General features: G+C 47.2%; 1 protein-coding gene across 3 annotated transcripts in view; it reads left to right on the top strand.

Annotated features, from left to right (window-relative positions):
* Positions 1 to 22,350, top strand: part of TLK2 (tousled like kinase 2) — a 50,586-nt gene that overhangs the window by 8,277 nt on the left and 19,959 nt on the right. For all 3 annotated transcript variants that reach the window (XM_071577347.1, XM_071577348.1, XM_071577346.1), the window contains 9 exons: positions 3,935 to 4,006; positions 7,023 to 7,092; positions 8,931 to 8,974; positions 10,016 to 10,111; positions 13,091 to 13,258; positions 14,946 to 15,041; positions 17,717 to 17,809; positions 19,015 to 19,125; positions 20,903 to 21,039. In XM_071577347.1, the coding sequence (XP_071433448.1) occupies positions 3,935 to 4,006; positions 7,023 to 7,092; positions 8,931 to 8,974; positions 10,016 to 10,111; positions 13,091 to 13,258; positions 14,946 to 15,041; positions 17,717 to 17,809; positions 19,015 to 19,125; positions 20,903 to 21,039 (887 nt within the window). The remainder of the gene's footprint in view (positions 1 to 3,934; positions 4,007 to 7,022; positions 7,093 to 8,930; positions 8,975 to 10,015; positions 10,112 to 13,090; positions 13,259 to 14,945; positions 15,042 to 17,716; positions 17,810 to 19,014; positions 19,126 to 20,902; positions 21,040 to 22,350) is intronic.

Below are 22,350 nucleotides of genomic sequence, written 5' to 3'. Positions count from 1 at the left end.
GAGCATAAAATGGAGACTTCCCAGCTTGAGCTGGGGAGTGATGGATCATTTCTGGGAGCTTGGAGAGGCTGAGGAAATGCACAAGTCCTGGGAGCAGGAGACAGGTGAGGGGGGCTGAGTCAGGCTGGTGTTACAACACTGGTGGCAGCTCTTCCCAGGCTAAGCTGTTTCTATAGAAGCCTCAGCCATTGTGCCTCACTTGTGGCCTTTCCAGGGGCTCTTACAAAGGGAGAAATGACTAACCAGCTCCTGTGAGTGGCCAGATTGTAAATTCTTGCCTTTGAGTAGGAGTCTTGAAAGTGGCTGCTGCTGTTGCATCCCCTGCTCAACATGGAGGCTTTTGTTGTGCATAGGTAGGTCACGGACTGCGAGGTGAATCACAAGGGAAAAGAGCCTGCCAGCTTATCTCAGGGAGAAATTCCTTGTGGAGGAGGAAGTGTGTGCTGTTCTGGTGCTTGTCACTTGGGTAAACACTCCAGGAACCATTAGATGGGTTCAGATGACCCACGTAGTTTGGATTTTTGCTGAGTTCCCTTGACAGGGCTCAGTGGGTGAGTGGGCTGGAAGTGAGAGCAGAGAAGGGCAGTTTTATCCCAAACTGGGCTATGCCAGAACAGACTTGTGCAACAAAATTCATAAGCCTTTCCTGTGTAAATTATTACATGTTTATTATTCCCCACTGCTACTTCTCTGGCAATTATTCTGGTCTTGGTGTTCTTTGCTTAGTTGGGTTTTTTCTCTCAAAATTCAGGTTCATTCCTTTAATTCCATTTGTGTCATGACCACTTAAAAATGGTATGCTAAATTTAAGTACTGAACATTTATCCAGTGTCAGTTGCTGAGTTAAATATAAACAGTCAGGAATGATAAAATATAAATTTGAAGGGATTTTTATACACACACTCACTGACTGTTGGTTGAGATGTGTAGTTTGTCATATCCATGTCTAAACCTGTTGCTGGAAGCAGTTGATAATGGGAGGCTTTGTGTGAAATGAGGGATCTGGATGAGCAGGAAAACTTGCTTTTCCTTTTTTTTGCCTCACTGTGTGAGCAGAGGTGCAGCTGAGCACTAGACCAGGTTCCTGAAACATGCTGGGTGTTGCATCTTTATTGCTTCAACACAGCCCATTCTGGTGGACAGTTTGTGTTTCCATTGCCAGAATGCCTCAAAGCAGGACTTCTTCCCAACTTTGCCAGGTTCAGGTCTTGTCTGTGAAGGTCTAATCCTTTACAGTGAGCAAGAGGAAGGTTCTCTTGAAGGTAGTGGAGGGAAAGGGAGGCTCAGGCAGTGGAAATGGGTCAAAACATGTCTGCAAAGAATTAATGGTGCATTTGTTCCCAATATTGATACCCATGGCAGAGAAACTGCTGGGGACCTGTAGACAAGGACAGGCTGTTCTGGTTCCACAGCTGAGCAGTTGGTTCCTTCTCACCCTTTCCACTCTTGCACTGAGTTCAATTTTACCACATTGGCAGTTTAGATTCTTGAGGGAGGTTTAAAATAAAGGGAGAAAAAAAGAAGTTTTTGCTCTTTAAGAATCTGATCAGGACTGAACTACTCTTTTGTTGATTCCAGAAGTGGGTTTGGTTCCAGCTGCTGGAGCTGAGACTTTCCCACGCAGGGGAGTCTGCACAGGTAGTTGTAGTAAGAAAACCATGGTGGAGTTTGTGTGAGGTGTTTTTCCAGCTGCTTTACATTCAACTGCAAACTAAACTTGTATTTCTGGGGGGAAAAATCCTATAATTTCTAACTATAGGTGGCCTGCTGAGTTTGTTGTCCAGGTGTCCCAGGAGCACAGGTGCCTTGCTCAGGCATTGTCCTGTGTCAGCCACTGCCATCCCCTTCAACCACAGCGTTCCTGAAAAGCCCCAGTGTGGCCTTTTGGGAGCAGCTGCTCCTGTCATTTGCTGTCCAAGTGCAAAATGGAGGCAATGAAGGTTTAAGCAAATGTGGAAACAACTTTCACTTTCATCTTCGTGGTGTCAGAACCCCAACCTGCCCATCTGAAATGGGAAATAGCCATTTGGAGGGATGTTCCTGCACCTCACAAGCCTCACCTGGCACGGGAGGTGCTGCTGGGTTTGGGTTCCTGAGAGAAGGGAGGGATTTTGGAGAGCAGCATTTGGGCAGTTTATAAACCAGCTTTTTCATCAGTGAAGGATTCACTTTCTGTTGCCACTTCCTATAAGATATTACTTTTTTTTTTTTGACAGTGAGGCCTTCACGTGGATGTAGCTGAGGTTAATGTTGGCACTTGTGTTAAATCCTGTGGGCCAGGGAGTAAATCCCTGGAATAACCATGAGTTGTACCTATAACATTTGGGAGCTGTCACAGTGGGTGGTGGGGAGCTTGCTTTGCTTAAAAACCAACTATTACTGAAAAGGTGAAACATCTTTCTGGTCCTGAGCTGTTTGTGTGATAAAACCAACTATTACTGAAAAGGTGAAACATCTTTCTGGTCCTGAGCTGTTTGTGTGATGACTTGAAGGGATAATGGTGTGGCTTAGAGTATAAACCTGCAATTTTTCTTAAAGCAATTTGCTTTTAAGAGGGAATCCTGAATGTTTAGCTTATTGAGATATTCAAGTGTTGGGTTTTCTTATTTTTTTTTTGTTGAAACAACTGAGCATGTCATTTTAGAAGAGACAGATTTGGTGTTTAACACTTACAGGGAACACAGGAGGTAAACAGAACTTTCTGCACATGCCTGCTTGGAAATTGGGGTTAGCAACAACTCTGTTATGTCACAGGTTTGATTTCATGGTGGTGTTTGTCTCATAAATAGGGGAGGGAGAACTGGCCCCCTCAAAAATTACCTACTCTGAGGTTTCTCTGGGGTGTTCAGGCTTCTCCCCCACCCCACCACTGGAATCTTCTGCTCAAGAATGTAACAAGAAGTGGCTTTGCCACAAGGAGAGAGTGGTTGGTGGGAAGTGGTTACTGCAAAATTAAGAATGCTAAAATAGAATGAATCTTGGGGGAAACATTCTCCCAAGTTATTAATGGGGAGCTGGTTTTATCATGTCATTCTTCCTCTTAATACATTCCATCATCAGTTGTGAATCTTGTTTTTATGTCTTTGTCAAATTTGTCTGGATTTCTGAAGTCAGATCTGTAGGAGGGCACTTTTGTGTCAGGCTAAAACACGGTGACTTTGCATGATTCACTTTTTCCTTTTAAAACCAGTTCTGATACAGATCTTAAATCCTTTTCAAACTGCTTGGATATGTAAAAATGCAGATGTGTATCCAGCAAAGATGCAGCAGACTCTTGAGGTACCTGGTTACTAATTTGGTGGATCTATCCCAGCCTCTGGAGCTTGTTCTGTGGCCTGGTGGGAGCAGCTGCTCCATGGCAGGGACCATAAAACAGCCAGGTGGGAAAGATGGTGTTGTGGGGCCCAGTTGTACTGCTGGTAACACAACTCTCACTTCTGCACTCTCCTAGTGTTAAAAAAAGCATTAAAATGACACATTGAAAGAAAAATCCCTGGTACAGCCAGCATCTGATAACAGTAATAGCTGCCTTGCCAGATGGAAGATGCCTCTGAATGCTTAGCCCAGGGTCAAGCAGATGCTTGTCTGAAGAGCTGAGCTTGGAACTCCTGCTACTTAACAAATCAGGAGGCTTTTTCCCTCAAAGCTCAGGCTGTTATAAATACCACCTTGGCTGTTTTGTGGGTGTGGTTAAGTGGAGCAGTCAGTATATAAATCGATACAGAAATACCATTCCAAGGCCTGGATCATTATCCTGAGAAGGGATTGTCCCTTGGCCACCCAATTGTCCTGCTGCAAACGACCTCTGAGGTTTAGTGCCCCACCCTGTGTTTGGTGCTGCTGTACCCACATGCCTTAGGTTAGAGATGTTTGATGGGGTGGGTCTGCCTTGTTTGGAAGTTGTTTCTCACAGTCCTTGTCTGTTTTTCCCCAGGGTCCATTGAACAGTGAGTCTTCCAACCAGAGCTTGTGCAGCGTGGGCTCTCTGAGCGACAAGGAATTGGAGGTAAGCAGGGTCAGCCCCGGGGGTGGTTGGGTCTGAGGGGAACAGAACTGAGCTCCAAACAGACAAGAAACTCTGTGGGAGGGTCAGACAGCCCTCTTAGTTTGGGGGCTGAAGGGATTTGTGGAAGTGTTTAGTCTGGAGCTCAACCCTCCAGTCTGTGGAGCTTCTCACCATTCTAGGCAGGCTCTGCCCAACCCCAACCACGGTGTTTGTAAAGCTCAGCTTAGGAAATGGTTTGGGGCTGTGCTGTGATTCGTTTGCTGGTTTTGGTGTACTTCTGAACAAATAAAAGCCAGAGAACATTGATGGAAAAGTTTGCCTTATCTATCAAATATGTGAGTTTGCATCAGTACAAGGCAGAGTTTTCATGGATCACTCTCTGGAAGTGTAGGGAGGAGAAAATTGATGCTTTGTCCCTAATTAATCTCACTGCTTTAGGATTAACTATTACAAAACACTTGCTAAAGCAGCAAAATGAATTGCAGAGTTAGATTTTTACTTTAAAATTCCATGTTACTAAAGCAAAATCTCTAATTTAAGTGCATTTTGTTATGCATGTAAAGAACTTCCCACATGGTGATCAGGTAAGCTTTGGCTCCTACTTCCCTCTATCACATGGCAGTCCTGCTATGAGGGGCCTGGTGAAGCTCAGTCTTTTGAGAATGCAGTATCTAAAACTCCACAAGTGCAGTTAATAGTGAAAAACTGAGTTTTCATTCTTCTTTTAATTGGTTTTTTTCATGAACTTCTGTGGAGAGGTTTAAATTGACCGAGCTGACATACTCCAGAATCTCTCCCCTTCCTTGCTTTCTCAGCCTGTGACAGATAATGTTGTGTGTCATTTTTGTTATGTAAGTACTTGAATGGAAAAAAAAAAAAAACCCTTAAACTGCATCTCATTAATGTGCTCAGAGCTCCGTGGAGGCTGTGATGGAGCCCGTGGTGTTACAGTCCCGCCAACGCCGCTCAGGAGCTGCTCCTCACTCTTCATGAGGAGGAAATGTCACTGACTTCTACACACACAGGAGCTGGAACAACAAGTCTCTACATAGTTCTGGAGTTTTCAGTCCCCTCATTCTAAAAAAGAACTTTACAGACACAATAACCACCTCTGTCTTAACATCTCCTCCATCCTCCTACCAAAACGTGTCAGTGAGTGCCCGGCTGGTAACGTGGGGCTGTGCTTGTTCAGCACCCACTGGGGGCACAGCCAGGTTTAGAGTCAGCTTTATCCTTTTTTATCCTGCTAAAGGAGGGAGATTGATTTCTGTGCTTACTGTGTGCAAGTCTTTTGGCTGAGCTCTTGAAACGGGGTACTTGAGACTTGGGTTTCCAAAGAGCATGAAACTGGGGCTTACCACAGACTGTCTGGCCATGGCTCTCCCTCCCCCAGAGCTGTGCTTTGCACTCTGTGGTTTTCTCCCTGGCCCCAGGCTATGGTTCAGTGCAGTGATTGGAGAGCATGTAGCTTGGGAATTATTTGGGACCTTTTGGGATAAGAGATGTTTGGAAAATGACGTTGGTGATGGAAATGACGAGACCTCTCTCTTTCCAGCAACCTCAGGGAGCTGCTTCCAGCAGTGCTTCCTGATGTTTCCAGCAGGTTTGGCCACAGATTTCACCCTGCTGGTGGGGACAGCCCTGTGCCAGGGCCTCCTCCTCTCTCACGTGTTTGGGCTTCTCAGCCTTGCACAGACAGACAGGCCTGGCTCTCTGGAGCCCTTGGGCCTCAGGGGTGACACTTCTGGAGCCCTCAGATCTCAGGCAGGACACTCTGGAGCCTTCAGGCCTGAAAAATAATCCTCTGGAGCCTCCAGACCTCAGGGGTGACACTTCTGGAGCCCTCAGATCTCAGGGAGGACACTCTGGAGCCTTCAGGCCTCAGGGATGACACTTCTGGAGCCCTCAGATCTCAGGGAGGACACTCTGGAGCCTTCAGGCCTCAGGGGTGACACTTCTGGTGCCCTCAGATCTCAGGGAGGACACTCTGGAGCCTTCAGGCCTCAGGGATGACACTTCTGGAGCCCTCAGATCTCAGGGAGGACACTCTGGAGCCTTCAGGCCTCAGGGGTGACACTTCTGGAGCCCTCAGATCTCAGGGAGGACACTCTGGAGCCTTCAGGCCTGAAAAATAATCCTCTGGAGCCTTCAGGCCTCAGGGATGACACTTCTGGAGCCCTCAGATCTCAGACAGGACACTCTGGAGCCTTCAGGCCTCAGGGGTGACACTTCTGGAGCCCTCAGATTTCAGGCAGGACCCTCTGGAGCCTTCAGGCCTCAGGGATGACAGTTGGGGAGCCCTCAGACCTGTCAGCTGTGCTCTCTGTTGTGCCTGTGCATAAACACACTGGTTAGACATAAATCCTGCAGGCCTCTGGTTGCCCACAGGAATGGCAGAAACAACTGACCCTTGGCTCGAGTGAGAGCAGGTGAGGAGCAAACCAAAGTCCAGCATCTGTGGCAGGTTTCTCCTGGCTGCTGTCTTGGGGAGGCTCTTCCTTTCCTTGTGCAAGGTCCTAAGTTTGAACCAGGGGATAGGATGGTTGTCCCCATCTGAGCTTTGGGAGGAAGCATTACCTGCAGGCAGAGTGAATTGTCCTGGTAGGCTGTGATTGCACTGCAAATTTGATGTCAGTGCTCAAACCTCTCATCATTATTCCCCTTGTACCAGTACTATGATCACCTTGAAACAGTTTACACAGGTTTTCATAAGTGTTTGAGCTTGCTCTGCTCACCCTCAGAGGTCATTGGGTAGTACAGGCTGGATTGCTGCAGCTGAAATAGAAAAAATCCATTATTCTCCTCATTTACCATGTTCTCTCCCTTCTGCAGCACTTCTAGCAGAAAGCAGCAGCTATTTGAGAGCAGTTGTTCCTTTAAGTACCAGCAGCAGAAACAAATGCACCAGAGAAAGGAACTGGCCACTGGGGATATGGAACAGATTATTGTGTTTTGGCATTTTCTTTAAATCTTGGAATAACTGCAGAAATGTTAATTTTGAAGTATTGTTTAACAGACTCCCGAGAAAAAACAGAATGACCAGCGGAATAGGAAGAGGAAAGCAGAAGCCTACGAGAGCAGTCAAGGTAATTCCTGCTCCCACCCTGCTGCACGATTGGTAATTCCCACTGTGTCCTAGGAAACTAATGGCTCTTCTCAAGGGTGTGTCAGGCAGCTTGTTATAAACTACTCCACGGTGGTGTATCCTCCCCTGGGAGCCTTGTTATCCTCACTGGCAGGAAAATATTCAGCCTATTCCCACAGACTCTTGGATTTTCATGGGACGGGCTGCCCAGAGGCTGAACATGAGCCAGAGTGTGCCCAGGTGGCCAAGAAGGCCAATGGGGTCCTGGCCTGGATTCAAACTAGCGTGGCCAGCAGGCCCAGGGCAGTGACCCTTCCCCTGGACTCTGCCTTGGGAGGCCACACCTTGAGTGTTGTGTTCAGTTCTGGGCCCCTCAGTTGAGGCAAGAGATTGAGGGGCTGGAGCGGGGCCAGAGAAGAGCAACGAGGCTGGAGAAGGGACTGGATGTGGCTCTGAGTGTCCTCTGAAACACCTCCAGGGACAGAGAATCCAACATGTCTTGATCCAACCCCCCTGTGATCACCAGCCCAGGGCACAGAGTGCCAGAGTGATCCCAGTGGGGTTGGATCAAGGGTTGGACTTGGTGATCTCAGAGGTCTCTTCCAACCCAAGTGAGAAGAGCAACGAGGCTGGAGAAGGGAGTGGAGCACAAGTGCTGTGGGGAGAGGCTGAGGGAGCTGGGGGTGTTCAGCCTGGAGAAGAGGAGGCTCAGAGGTGACCTCAGCACTGTCTGGAACTGCCTGAAGGGAAGTTGTGGCCAGGTGGGGGTTGGTCTCTTCTCCCAGGCACTCAGCAATAGGACAAGGGGGCACGATGGGCTCAAGCTCTGCCAGGGGAAATTGAAGTTGGAGATGAGAAAGAAATTCTTCGCAGAGAGAGTGCTCAGGGATTGGAATGGGCTGCCCAGAGAGGGGGTGGATTCCCAATCCCTGGAGGTTTTTCAGCTGAGCTTGGCCGTGGCACTGAGTGCCATGATCTGGTGATCCCAGTGGGGTTGGACCAAGGGTTGGACTTGATGCTCTCAGAGGTCTCTTCCAACCCAGCTGATTCTGATTCTCATGGCCTGTCTGAAGTGTTGGTTTGGTCCTGCATCACTCCACATACTTGAGAACCAGCCTGTGCTCTCTTCCTTGCTTTCTGTGCCTGCTTTGGTGGAGTGAGTTGTGCCCCAACAGATGGAGAACAAGCTGTGTCCAGACACAAAGCAGGCAGTGCTGTCCTGAGTGCTCAGGAAAACCCAGAGTGTTCAAGTGCAAGATCAGATTCTCTGGGAAGTGGGCACAGGGGCAGATTTCAATTTCTTTTATTCTTCAACAAGAAAGTAATGCAAATTGTGTTGACAGAAGTGCTTTGATAATGTTATAATAAGAGAAAAGGGCTAAGTTTTAATGAGCTGGTGTTAAGCCACCACTAATTATCTCTCAAACTCTTATAGGAATGCTTGGGAGAGATCTAATATAAAGTAATTTACCTGAAGGCGGAGGAGTAGAAGTACCTTTTACTCTCTCCTTATCTTGAAGGAAATTTAGGAGAACCTTTGCAACAGTCAAAACCTTTAGTGGTTTCTAAGTACTTGAGGAAGTGCAAATGCTGTTTGATTGGATGTGACATGTTTGGAATTGAGAGTTAATTGAATTGTCAAGTGTAGACCCTCCCAACAACAGCAGGAGAGCTGTAACCCTGGGGCAGGCTTTTGTTGTGCAGCAGCTTTGTTGTGATAGGTGCTGCAGTGAGCAGGGAAAGGAGTGTCAAAATGTAGGAGGAGGTTTTTAGAGTGGCATCGGAACTTCTCTTCTTAAAAATGCAACTCTTAGTTTAATCTTTTCCTTTCCTTTGTAGGAAAAGGCACTCCTAGAGGACATAAAATTAGTGATTATTTTGAGGTAAGTGTCTTGATCTTGAGAAATCTGCCTGAATTCACATTCTGCAAGATCTGTAGATGGAATTTCTTGACTTGTGTTACTGATGCATTGTTGGGGTCACTGACTGATGATGTCAACCTGACATGCTCAGATCTGATTAGGCAGAGGATATGAGGAAGTTGATTTTTAAATTACATTTATTTGAACAGGTGATAAAGCATTTTTTCACTTAAGTATAGTTTTGAGGTTCACTTTTCATTGGAACCTGCATTTCAGATGAGGATATCTGAGTATGCAACCAATTTTGGTAAGAGCCCATGCTGCAGAAAAACCTCCCTGCACAGTCCTTGTGATTGGAGTTGGAAGTTGTTTACCGGGTTCCCTCTGCAGAAAAACCTCTCATGGGAGGCTGGCACCACGTGGGAGGTGGAAACCTCTCCCCCAAACAGTGATGGACATTCTAGAAGTCCATATTCTTTTTGCATTTCACAGTTTCTGAAGTTTTCTCTGTCTGCACAATACAGAGCTGTAGCTTTTCTCTTAGGTTTTTTCTCTATTTTACTGAGTAACTTGGAGTCAGAAATTAAGTGCTTATTAGTGTTTAATTCTTTCCTTAGTGGTTCACTGTGTGGTGTAGGAATTTCTGGGCCAACCAGAGCAGTTTCCCAGCTCCTCACCTGTCCTGTCTCCAGCAGTGACTGGCACAGGTGCCTCAGTAGAGCTGCACACCCCTGCCCACTGCTGTGGTGCCCACTAGGCACATCTCACAGGGAATGGCTTTCCTAATTCTGTTCTGGTGAATAACTGATCCATGGCCCAGTGTGCAGGTTCATATCTTTCTGTGTTAAAAGGAAGATGCCCTCAGTGCAAACACCAGTGTTGGTCTGAGGTGCTTCTGCCATCCCTTTGGAAAGCACTGCATGAAATGTTAAGGTTCTCCTCGTAGCTTTCATTCCGTTTATTTAAATGGATCCCTGGAGCCTGTAGGGCTGTCTGTGTTAAATGTGGTTGCTGTGGTGTCTCTGGGGGGTTCCTGCTGACCTGCTGTGTTTCTGTGCCCAGTTTGCTGGGGGCAGTGGCCCAGGCACCAGTCCCGGTCGGAGCGTGCCGCCCGTCGCCCGGTCCTCGCCGCAGCATTCCCTCTCCAACCCCTTGCCGGTGAGTGTTCTGGGCACAGAGCTGGTGGCCTGGCATTGCTTGGCTTGGTGGCTGTGCCTCAGGCAGCTCACACAAGGTTCTGAGCAGGGCAGTGTCTCCTGGGGAGTGGTTTGGCTTGTTCTCGGTTTTAAATCTGCAAGTGGGTTCTGAGAGCGCGGCCCTGTCTGGGACCCTGGGACAGTCAGTGGCTGTTCCAGCTGTGTGGGACATGGATCCCTGAGCTTGAAGCATGCAGGGTGAGTGCTCTTAGCTGTGTGGTTACAGAGATCCCTGTCCTGAAGAACAGGTGGAACTAACCCATTGGTTATCCTGTGTTCCACTGGAGCACATGAACAACTCCATCGAGTCGGGAGAATGTTGTGTGTCTGTGCAGGACTAGTCAGGGATGTTCTGATCTTGGCTGGGTATCCTGAACATGGTGCACACCATCATCATATCTGGGAGGTCTTTCACTTCTGTTCATGTGCACGTGACTTGCAAGGGGCACCAGCAAAAGCTTGCAGAGAAATGTGTGTACATGCACAGCTGGTGCTGTTGTTACATAATTCCATTTTGCTGCCACAGCATTTCTGCAAGATCTGGAAAAAGTAACCAGTGTATTTAAGCCATTTGAACTCAGAGCAGCCAAAGAAATCTGCTTCAACTAGCAAAGCAACCTTCAGAGCTGAGCTCTAGTTTTGACCACTTGCTGGGCCCCTCTTTAAAAATTTTCAGCATTTGTTGAGTGTCAAAAGTCTGGAGCATTGTGGGAAAGGTTGGTATTCCCTAAACCAAAGCCTTTAGGGATTACATTATTCTGCAGAGACCTTTGCACAGTTACTGAATGTACTGAACCAAACCCCAGCACTGAACACTCTGCTCAGAATTCCATGTGTGTGGTTAGATTTCAGAAGCCTTGCAATGCTGCTTGGAGGGAGAGCTCCACACATTGTTCTAGATCCTTTTTAATGTTTCTAAAAATTAGAACAGCTGGTCAGCTGAATGGCCCTTCCTCCTATCTTGAATTAACTCACTAACAGATATCTTTTAGCAGAAGCTAAAGAAGGAAATAGTGTCTCTGAATGTTGCAGGTGTGTGACAGATGAGATACCATACAGGTGTTTATAGTGGGAAAAGTGGATTCTTCCTTTGGTTTGGTTTTACACCTGTATGTGTTGCATAGGTCAAAGTTGGAGTGGAGTATTTCTGGTGAATATTTATGTTACAGTTGGTTTCAGACAGGCCAGTGTGTATTTCTCCTTACACAGGTGCTCTTTGTGTTTCTTATCTTCTGTTCTTCACTCTTGCAACTAAACCTGTGGTGTTTGCTCATTCATAACAAACTATTCTGGGCCTCTGCAAGATCTGTCTTCCTACAAACAGTGTCAATGGTTTGGGCCTAGCCCCAAAAACTGGGGGAGTGAGTGAAAGCTGGAGGAGATTGTGTATCTTACCCATTGCAGGTGTCAGTGTGGTTGAGGAAGAGAGCAGGGTGTTAAAATGTCTTTCATATCAGACAAACCTCCTCCAAACCTGAGTTAAATCTGTCCTGCACTGGAAATTTTCTGCAATCAGAACTTGCAGAGGAATTGTAATGGCTTCAGGATGTTATTTCTTGTCTTGAAATCTCTTGACTGCTTGGAATTGCCTCGCTCCTCCTTTGATCAGAACAGTGATCTGCAGGTCTTGAGGCTCTTGTAAGGCCACTCTCAGGCACGAGCATTCCTTTGGGGAGGGAAACACTCTTGACATTGGTAATGTTAGCCAGAAAATATGCTTCAGGTTGCAATTTAGGCTTTTAAGAAAAACTGAAGCTTGACCTGGCTGTTTACTTTCTATGAGACATTTGCCTGGCCCAGAGTTAGGGCTTGGAAGGACTTGGATGATTATTACCCAGACTGCCAAGTTTTAGCCATGGTGTGCAGGCTTGGAAAGCCATGGCAGGGAGATGCTGAGTGCTGGAATCAGTGCAGCTCAGATGATTCTTGTTCTTATTAAACCCAGTTCCTGTATCAGTTGGAAAATGAGTCTACTGCAGGAGAAAGGAGCTGGCCCTTATGAGGTGTAGCAGATCTTGAAAAGATTTTGGGAATGCATTAGTATACCCTGCTTACCTTGCAGGTCTAATGACAGGATTGAGCTTACCCTGATGTCTGGGTCCTAGACATGGTTAGGTTGCTGCCATTTAGCAGTTCTGACTCAGTTGACTTCACCAGAATAGCAATGTATGGTGACATTAGCTGTTTAAAAACAAGCCTTTGAAAGCATCAAGTAGTGTAACTGTCAGTGCATTGACCAAAATCCCAGTGCAGATTTTTGGATCTGCCAACCTGCCTTGCCCCACTGGCTCTGAAACACATGTATGGCCAAACTTTGTGAACGAAGATTTGGGCAGGGCTGTCCCCACGTGCCCTTCCAGCCTGTGCAGTGGATTTCAGGTGAGGCTCAGCCTGCACAGAACTGGCCCCACCGTTTCAGTCCTGAGGTTCATCTGCCACGGCCGAGCGAGCTTGGACGGTGCCAGTGAAGTCCTCAGGACTAGAACCTACAGCCCCCGGCATTGCCCAGGAGGTCTCCCATCCAAGTACTAATCCGGGGCTGACCCTGCTGAGCTTCCGAGATCTGACGGGATGGGATGTCAGGGAGACATTTAACTGCCCATGAAACACATGTATTTGCGAAGGAAGGGGCCCGTGTTAAGGACAAGGAGCTCTGTCCTGCCTGCTCGTTGGTTAGGCTGTTTGCTTTCTTCATGGTAACCTTCATTTCCTTTCTGCTGTCTGCCATCAGACCAATCCCTGCAGGAGTGCTGCTTGACTCATCAGATCCTCACCACGCTGCTCATTCCCGAGCTGCTGCTTCGCTCACAGCACTTTTGGCAGAGTCACAAAAATCGCCTTTTTTGGTTTTTTTCTTTTTTTCCTTCTTTTTTTTTTTTTTAAATTTAAAAACCCCAACCCCAGCCAGCAGCTGACTGTGTGTTCTGTGCGTGTGTTGCAGCGGCGAGTGGAGCAGCCGCTGTACGGGGCAGACGGCGGCGCAGCCAAGGAGCCGCAGGAGGAGCACTCGGCTCTGCCAACGCTGATGTCGGTGATGCTGGCCAAGCAGCGGCTGGACAATGAGCAGCTGGCACAGAGGGGAGGTGGCCTCTGCTTTACTTTTGTCTCGGTGAGCAGCTCCAGAAAGATTGGAGTCCTAAAGGGATGTGTCTAGTTAAGGGTCTAGTGCTGGGTCTAGACCCTTTGGCCACCCCAACCCCCTGCAGCGCTCCAGGCTGGACACAGAGTGGCTGGAGAGCAGCCAGGCAGAGGGACCTGGGGGGACTGAGGGACAGGAAGCTCAACAGGAGCCACCAGTGTGCCCAGGTGGCCAAGAAGGCCAAGGGGATCCTGGCCTGGATCCAAACCAGCGTGGCCAGCAGGCCCAGGGCAGTGACCCTTCCCCTGGACTCTGCCTTGGGGAGGCCACACCTTGAGTGTTGTGTTCAGTTCTGGGCCCCTCAGTTGAGGCAAGAGATTGAGGGGCTGGAGCGGGGCCAGAGAAGAGCCACGAGGCTGGAGAAGGGACTGGATGTGGCTCTGAGTGTCCTCTTAAACACCTCCAGGGACACAGAATCCACCATGTCTTGATCCAACCCCACTGTGATCACCAGCCCAGGGCACAGTGTGCCCTGGGCTGGTGATCACAGTGGGGTTGGATCAAGGGTTGATAATCTCCGAGGTCTCTTCCAACCCGACTGAGAAGAGCAACGAGGCTGGAGAAGGGACTGAATGTGGCTCTGAGTGTCCTCTGAAACGCCTCCAGGGACACAGAATCCACCATGTCTTGATCCAGCCCCACTGTGATCACCAGCCCAGGGCACAAGTGCCAGAGTGATCACAGTGGGGTTGGATCAAGGGTTGGACTTGGTGATCTCAGAGGTCTCTTCCAACTCAACTGAGAAGAGAAGAGCAACAAGGTGGGAGAAGGGACTGGAGCACAAGTGCTGTGGGGAGAGGCTGAGGGAGCTGGGGGTTGGTTAGTCTGGCAAAGAAGAGGCACAGGGGAGACCTTATTACTCTCTGCAACTCCCTGAAAGGATGTTGTAGCCAGGTGGGGGTTGGTCTCTCAGGCAACCAGCAGAGGAACAAGAGGGCACAGCTTAAGCTCTGCCAAGGGTGGTTTAAGTTGGAGATGAGAAAGAAATTCTTTGCAGAGAGAGTGCTCAGGCATTGGAATGGGCTGCCCAGAGAGGGGGTGGATTCTCCATCCCTGGAGGTTTTTAAGATGAGATTGGCCGTGGCACTGAGTGCCATGATCTGGTGATCACAGTGGGGTTGGATCAAGGGTTGGACTTGATGCTCTCAGGGGTCTCTTTCAACCCAAGTGATTCTGTGGTTCTAAGGGTTGGGGAATTCCAGACTGGGCACAAGGACAGCCTGGGTTTTGCTGACCCAGCCTGTTGTCTTCTGGTAAGTTCTTCCTTGTGAAGAATTCTAAAGCCCAGGTTTTGCTTGTTTAATAAAACAGTGTGAGTTTTTAGTTAACAGCTAGAAATCTTCTGTAGATCAAAATGATACCATCTGAGAGGTTAATCTGATGGATGCACAAAAGCACAAGAATGAAGTGTAGTCTTGCTGTGAGAAATGTTTGGTTTGGCCTCGCTTAATCTCAGCTGACATGAATTATAGCAGCCTTTTAAAGGCTTTGTCTTCAGCAGGTTGGGCCAGGCTTCTTGAGAGAAAGTGACACTCTTGTTTTACTGCCCTGAATCTCTAGAGCCTTCTTAAAGCTGAGCATGAGTGTGGTGCAGGCCAGGCTGCAGCTCTGTGTGTGTGCTGAGGGACATGTAACAATACACAACTTTCTTTTACAGGCCCAGCAAGGCAGCCCATCTTCTACCGGATCAGGGAACACTGAGCATTCCTGCACTTCCCAAAAACAGATTTCCATCCAGCACAAACAGTCACAGGTATAGCTCACTAGATGATACAGCTCCTGGGGGTGAGGTTGAAGCTTGCTGCAGTTTGTCTGCTGTGCCAGAGGGTGCAACTGGTAGTGGGCATGATGTTTGTAGGAGGAGAGTCAATATTCCCAACTCAGTCTGTACCTGCTGAGTGAAGTAAATCGCTCTGAACTTTGTTCCTCATCTTGTAAAGAATGTTTTCAGTTGTTGCCAGTGGAATTGTCCAACCTGCTGCTGAGGCTTTTCTGTGTCTGTACTGTGGGCAGTTCTTCAGCTGTGTGTGACTGTGCCTGGGAGAGGAACACCCCAGCTCTGTCTGTGTCAGTTCTGTGCTATCCTGAATGTTCTCTCTGGAAATGAAGGTGTGAAGGAAACCTGAGTGATAGTTGGGAATGCATCTGTTCAAGGTCGTGGGTGCATCTCTACTGCTTCCAGTACAAACAGCCACAGTCTGGCTGGAAGATCTTTGGCCTCTGCAGAGTTCACCCATGGAATAGTTTGTCCTGTCAAGGTGCAACATGATGAGTTTCTGACAGTGCTTCTCAGCAACTTCACTGACTGGAGTCAGGAAGAGGAGTAGCTCTTCTGACTGTACTGGTGTCTTTTTGGTGCTTTTTAAATTAAGATGCTTTTATCTGTGTCATCTTCATCTGTTGCTTACCAGGATGTTCAGCTTTATCTGCAATGCACCTGGCTTATTTCTTCTCCAAGCCTGCTTTTAATCTTCTTTGGGTTTTCATCTCTGATCTCTGTGTCTGACCCTTCCCTTGAGCAATTTTTAAGCAATCATTTCCTACACCAGTCTGTGTCAGAGATGATTTGGTTGCTGGGGACAGTCTGTTCTCCATTCCCCCAGCAGGTGGTACAAGTTCTTTGTGCACCAAGGACAGCAATTCCACCTCTGGGGGTACCCGCTTGTTCAAGCCTAAGCTCTGTTGCATCACTGGGGTCACATTTGTTGTCTGTATTGTTAAAATGCTGGTCTGGGAAGGTTCCTGTTCCCTGCTGTTTTCCATGGGGAAATCTTATGTGAAAATGATGCCATAACTCAGGAACCTGCCAGAGGTACCTTTCAGTCTCTGCTGTCCCAACACCCAGGCTTAAAATAGTGGTCCCACCTGGAGGGAACAAGATGTTTTTATTCTCCTCTGCTTGACATGCCCACAAGGTCCATCTTTACAAGACATTTTCTGAGCAAGCTTTGTGCAACTGTTCAGCTTCATTATATTCTCTAGAGGTCTAAATGTAGGATACACTTGTGGAAAAAAATCCAGGAGGATGTTTGGCTGCACAGTGACATGTACACATTTTTGGTTTTTCCCTTCCAATCCTGTTTGGAGTTAATAGAGTTTTAACAAAGATAATCTTCAGTGATTCCCAGCTTGAGTCACTCATGGCAGTGACAAAAGCAAGACAGCATGAGGTGTTTTCCTCAGTGTTTTCAGTCAGTGCTCAAGATGGAGTCCTGTGTAAGGGTGTGTATCCTGAAACAGCCTTCATGTGACACAGGGCAGGCATGTCTGTGCCTTGGTAAAGTGAGAAACAGCCAGTTCTGAAGAACCTTTCTGCTCTTGGCCACCAGCTGTGGCCAAGGCTCTCCACAGACACCCTGCCTGGTGCCCTCACTGACAAAGCCTTTGTCACACAAACCAACTCAAGGCAGAGCTGAGGTGACCTGCCCAGGCCTCCTCTTCTGTCTTTTGGGATCCAGGCCCACCTTGCCTGTTGTGCAGTGCTGGCAGGTGTTCTCTTTGAGCTTTCCCATGCTGGGCATGTGTAGAGAGGCCACAGTCAGCCAGGTTTGTGTCTTACTCCACAGGCTGAAATTTGGAGAACAGTTACATAACAACTCCACAGTTTGTCTGCTAACTCTTCTCAGAGCCAGGATAGGTGCCTGCTAGCCACAAGTGTGAAATCTGTGTGGGCAGTCAGGGAGAGTTTCCTCTCTGGTGACTTGTCTGGTTTAGATGCTGTTCATGTACATACTGACTCCCTTTCCTTCCCCACCCTTTAATCAGTGCTGAGTTTGGCATGTTCAAAGAACAGAGTGTGTGTCTTCTGTTCCTGGGTATCAGTCTCACTTCACTGGTGAAGGTATTTGAGATGTGCTGCACCCCATAAAACTTTCCAAACAGGTTTCACTCCAGACCTGTAAAGCTCCTGTCCCCAGTGGGCACTAATACATCAGTTTATCAGAAACAAAAGCTTGTGCTCAATATTCCTGCTGTCCCTCTGAATATTTTATAATGACCTGTGTTTTCTGACAAGACCACCCTAGAACCCACAGCTGTTGTCTTAGTGTGCAGGTGGTTGTCTGTGCCCATGAAATGTGTCATAAACTTGATATTCCAGCTGGGAATTGGTGGAGTTTTTTCCTAAGTCTTTTCCTTATACAACCTCTCCTGCACAGAGACCACCAAGGAGTGGGCAGAGCTCAGCTATAAAGCCCAAATTTACAGGACCCAGAGGACATTGAAGCCTGTTCAGAGTTACCAGCTCTGTGCTGGAGGAGCCCACCATGCAATAACACAAAGGATAGTGGAGAAAATTCAGGTTCAAGGGCTCAGTCCTCCTTAGACCCAGCTGCTGAGTCCAGAGGGGGTTACTCTGGGATGTATGTGCTGACTGTCTGAAACATTCCCTGTTTCTCACATGTGGTTTATGGTGATTTCTCCCTACAGTCCGACCTCACAATGGAAAAAATATCTGCACTAGAAAACAGTAAGAACTCTGACTTGGAGAAGAAGGAGGGGAGGATAGATGACTTATTAAGAGTAAGTATTTAAAGTGGGACAACTCTTCTGAAAGCTGCTATTTAAAGATACCTGGGGTGCTTGTGCCAGCCAGGCTGCAGAGCAGGATTTTGTACCCCAGCTGTAGAACCAACACTTGCAAGGTAAACCAAATCCAGTGATGTCTTACCTGCAGCATAACTGGCTTGTAGACACTGTGTTTGGGCCTGCCTGAATCCACAAGCAGTGACTGTGGCCTTTGTTTGGCAACATGTCCAGGAGCCTCTCAGTGCCTGGGCAGTTCTGTCCTGAAATGCTCATTCATGAGAGTCAGTGATGTGGATGGAGATGAGGAGAACATCTTTTGGTCAAACCAAAAGAGTAAAGCTCCTCACCCATTGGTATTCTTCAGTAAAAGATAAATGCCTTTAAATCAAGAGTCTTGTCTTAATGGAGAAGTTCTAATTGATGTGCCTTTCATCAGCTGGAGAGGCAGCTCTTGTGAAGTGTTGAAAAGCATTAGAAAGCACTTTAAAGGGAGTAGAGGGAATGCTGTGTGTTTGTCTGGTCTCAGCACCTGAAAGAAAATAATCTGTGAAGCAGGAAATAGATGTGGGGGTTTTACTATTATTATTATTTTTGCTTTTACCATTCACTCTTTATCAGAAGCCAGACTATTGGTTGGAGGGGAGATGGTTAAATTTAACTTTCCCTCCGTGCAAATGGCTGCAGCTCCAACCCTGCTGCTGCCTGGTGTTGAACAGCAGCTGCTGCTGGGAGCAGTGTGTGTAGAGGGGCTGGTGGAGAGTGACTGGAACAAGAATTTAACTGAAAGTGCAAAGGGAGTTCCCCCATCCTTTTCCTCTGCCAGTATTGTGGCTAAAGAGGAAGGATAGTCCAGGAATGACTAAGCTGTTTTGAGACTTGGTAGCTGGGGCAAGATCTTAAATGTTTTAAAAAATTGAAAAAAAAATTCTTTTCCCTGTGTTAGTCTGTTTGTACCTTAGTTCCTTGCATGCAAACCAGGATGACAGAACTTCCCTGTTCCAGAGGGGGAGTGAAAAATGTTAAGTTTGTCTTGGATGTTTTGCTAAGAGGAACCTGTTCCTTTTTTCTGATCCTGCTGTTTTGCTGACTTTAATCTGATCCCTAGAGCTAACTGGAGAAACTTCTGCCTGGGTGATGCTCAGCTTGGCTCTTCTCAGTGGTTTCAAGTCACAGGCTTTGCTCTCTCTGTTCACTTTCAGGCCAACTGTGATTTGAGAAGGCAGATCGACGAGCAGCAGAAGATGCTGGAGAAGTACAAGGAGCGGTTGAATCGATGTGTAACGATGAGCAAGAAGCTTCTTATAGAAAAGGTGAGCAGGGGGCAGATCCCTGCAGGCACAGCTCATGTCCTTGGAAACAGCTCTGTCTTAACAGTAAAAACCTGCCCGTGTTGTTGTAGTGACTACTGGAATTGTCTTTCAATTATTTCTCTACAAATAGAAACATAATCCAAAGAATGAAATGGTTCAGAGTGTGTAGATTTAGTTACTTTTCACAGTCACAGTGATCTCTTGCTTAAATGAAATAGAGCCCTAAATACAGCAGGCATTGCTTGAATTGGGGACTCATGCACTTAAAAAGCAGCCCTGTGCAGCTCTGGCAGTGCAAGAGCAGTGGCCCATTGTGCAGTGGAATTGCAGATCTGCTCTGGGACATGGGCAGGTGATTCAGACCTTTCCTCCTTTCAAACAGCCAGTTGGAGGCCGTTGCTTTGTGTAACACTGAAAACAACGCATTAAAGTCACTGGGGCCAGTGCCAGGCTGCTGTTTACCAGTGTCCAGCCTGCTGCCTCAGTGCTGAAAGGTTTCCAGCTTTCCTGATGGTTAAACAGTGTGGGGGTTTGATTGCTCTTTCACCTGTTGGCCAATTACACCTATTGTTTGTGGGCACTGGATGGGCAAAGCCACCCGGGTGCTGCCTGGTACGTGCAGTCTGTTTGAGTTGGTTTGTCACAGAGCTGATTGTTCTTGGCTGACTGGGACTCCCCTCCGTGGAAGGATTTGTGACTCTGGCTGAGGTGTTGAATACACTTGGCCTTCAGAGGCTCCACTGGGGAGCTTTCCCAGGTTCATCTTCAATTCTGTCTCATTGAAACTTTGCTGTTCTCCTCTCAGGCCTTGGAAATTGGTGTCACTTTACCAGAAACACTCTGTGACAGACACCACCACAAGTGTTTATTGTGCATGTTGGTGACCTAACTCAGGTTGTGTCACTTGTGGGCATGGTACAAGTCCAGGACTGAGCTGGCTGATCCCTGTGTCTTACTCTTGAATGATCCAAGGTGTCTTTTCTTGCTTTATCACCAGGGTGTATTTTCTTGCTTAATGAACCAAGGTGTGTTTTCTTGCTGATCACTGTATCTTACTCTTAAATGATCCAAGGTGTCTTCTCTTGCTTTCTCACCTGATGAGTGAATAAGGGCCTGAATGATCCAAGGTGTCTTTTCTTGCTTTCTCACCTGATTGAGTGAATAAGGGCCTGAATGATCCAAGGTATCTTTTCTTTCTTTCTCACCTGATTGAGTGAATAAGGGCCTGAATGATCCAAGGTATCTTTTCTTTCTTTCTCACCTGATTGAGTGAATAAGGGCCTGAATGATCCAAGGTGTCTTTTCTTTCTTTCTCACCTGATTGAGTGAATAAGGGCCTGAATGATCCAAGGTGTCTTTTCTTTCTTTCTCACCTGATTGAGTGAATAAGGGCCTGAATGATCCAAGGTGTCTTTTCTTGCTTTCTCCCCTGATTGAGTAAGCGCCTGATCAGAGCCAGCCCTGCAGTCTTAGCTAAGCTGTTCATACAAAGGAGTAGTTTTAGTGCCAGGCTGATTTCAGCTGATCATAGGATGGGTGAGCAGTCCAGGGAATAAGGAAGGAAAATTGTGGCTGAAATACCAGGAAAGATTTGAACAAATACCTGTCAAACCTGTGTGAAGCGCCAGCAATAACCCGATCAATGATGTTCAGCTGAGTTTCAGATAAGCAGAACAATAGAAAGCGCTAAGAATTGGTGGCGGTTTAAAACACAGCCCGGCTCTTTAGCTGCCAATTCACGGCTTGTATTTTCCCTGTTTCTGCCTTCTGTTTGCAGTCCAAGCAGGAGAAGATGGCCTGCAGAGATAAGAGCATGCAGGACCGGCTGAGGCTGGGGCACTTCACCACCGTGCGGCACGGCGCGTCCTTCACCGAGCAGTGGACAGACGGCTACGCCTTCCAGAACCTCATCAAGTGAGGACACACAGGATGGGCTCCACCAGCACGGGCAGAAATGTCACAGACGAGCAGTCGTGTGTGTGGTGCTCTCTGTGTCAGAGTGCGAGAATGGTGTGAGTGATGCAAGGAAGGGTCAGAGAGGAGCTCCTGACAGTGGGGAACGTTTTCACCTTGAAGTGAGAAATGTGTTTCCACTGAAGGCTCCAGAGTGAAATGGTTTGAGTGGGTTGGAAAACAAGGGCTGCCCTGTTGGGAATCCTCAGTGCACTCACCTGGCTGGGATGTGCTTAGAGTGGAGGGGTGGGCCAAAATCTCACGTATATTGTGAGTCAATCAATTTGATTTGCATACTTGCATATATTAGGGAAGGCTAATTAGCTGCTTGCCTCTTTCCTTTTTTTTTTTTAAAGTAGAGAAGCTTAAAAGAGAAAATCCATACTATTTAACTTTTTCTGCCTTCTGGTAACAGTGATCAAAGGGACTGCAGAAACCTGGAAATGAAGATCAGAGACCCTTTTATGCAGGATGTTAATGGAAATATCCAGTCAATTCCCACCTGGCCTAGACCTTTAAGTAGGACTTGGCAAATTAATTGCATTAGAGAGAGCTAAGTGTGATGCTTTAAAATCACATCACTTCTCTGTAGTCTGATAGGGAGGTGCAGCTCTTGTCAGGCACAGGACCTTGGAATCCATCCTTAGTTTGTGCTGGAAGACATGGAGGAAATACTTTTGGAATATTTACCTGCAGTGTCTTTTAAAAAGAGAATTAAGTATGTAAATGCTTAAGTTATTTAGACTTGAAAGGTCAAAGTGCTTTTATCACTGCAAAATGTTTCCAGATAGTCTTTCTGTCGAGGAGAGGCTGTTTCTCAGGGAAATTGGGAATGGTGTTGGTTGTATTCCAGAGAATTTAGGGTAATTTAACTGTACCTTTGAAGTATAAAGATACTTTGTCAGACAGTACCAGACTTGAGGAATAGTTTTAACAGGAAAATGTGAGATTTAGAACAGAGTCTTCTAGGAAGGAGTGTGTGGAAAGTTAGTGACTTACCATGGATCCTGGGTTTCCGTGAAGGGAGCGACTCCTTGGGTTTGGATAACCTCTGCATGAATAAAACCATTCACTTACTGCAAGCTTTCTGTGAGCCAGGAAAAGAATCCCCTTTTATGTAAAAATACCTTAAAAAATCTGACTCATCACGTTTGGCACATCCCCCTTTTCTGTACAAAACCATTTTGTTGCTAATCTTCCAACTACAACCGATTGGAGAGATGAATTTCCAATCTGGTAAGAACAGATGCCGAAGACAACCAAGTACATACA

The sequence above is a fragment of the Pithys albifrons genome, chromosome 25 (genome assembly GCF_047495875.1).
Source record: "Pithys albifrons albifrons isolate INPA30051 chromosome 25, PitAlb_v1, whole genome shotgun sequence".
In the NCBI taxonomy this organism is placed as follows: domain Eukaryota; kingdom Metazoa; phylum Chordata; class Aves; order Passeriformes; family Thamnophilidae; genus Pithys; species Pithys albifrons.
This window is presented reverse-complemented; position numbering and strand designations above follow the sequence as displayed.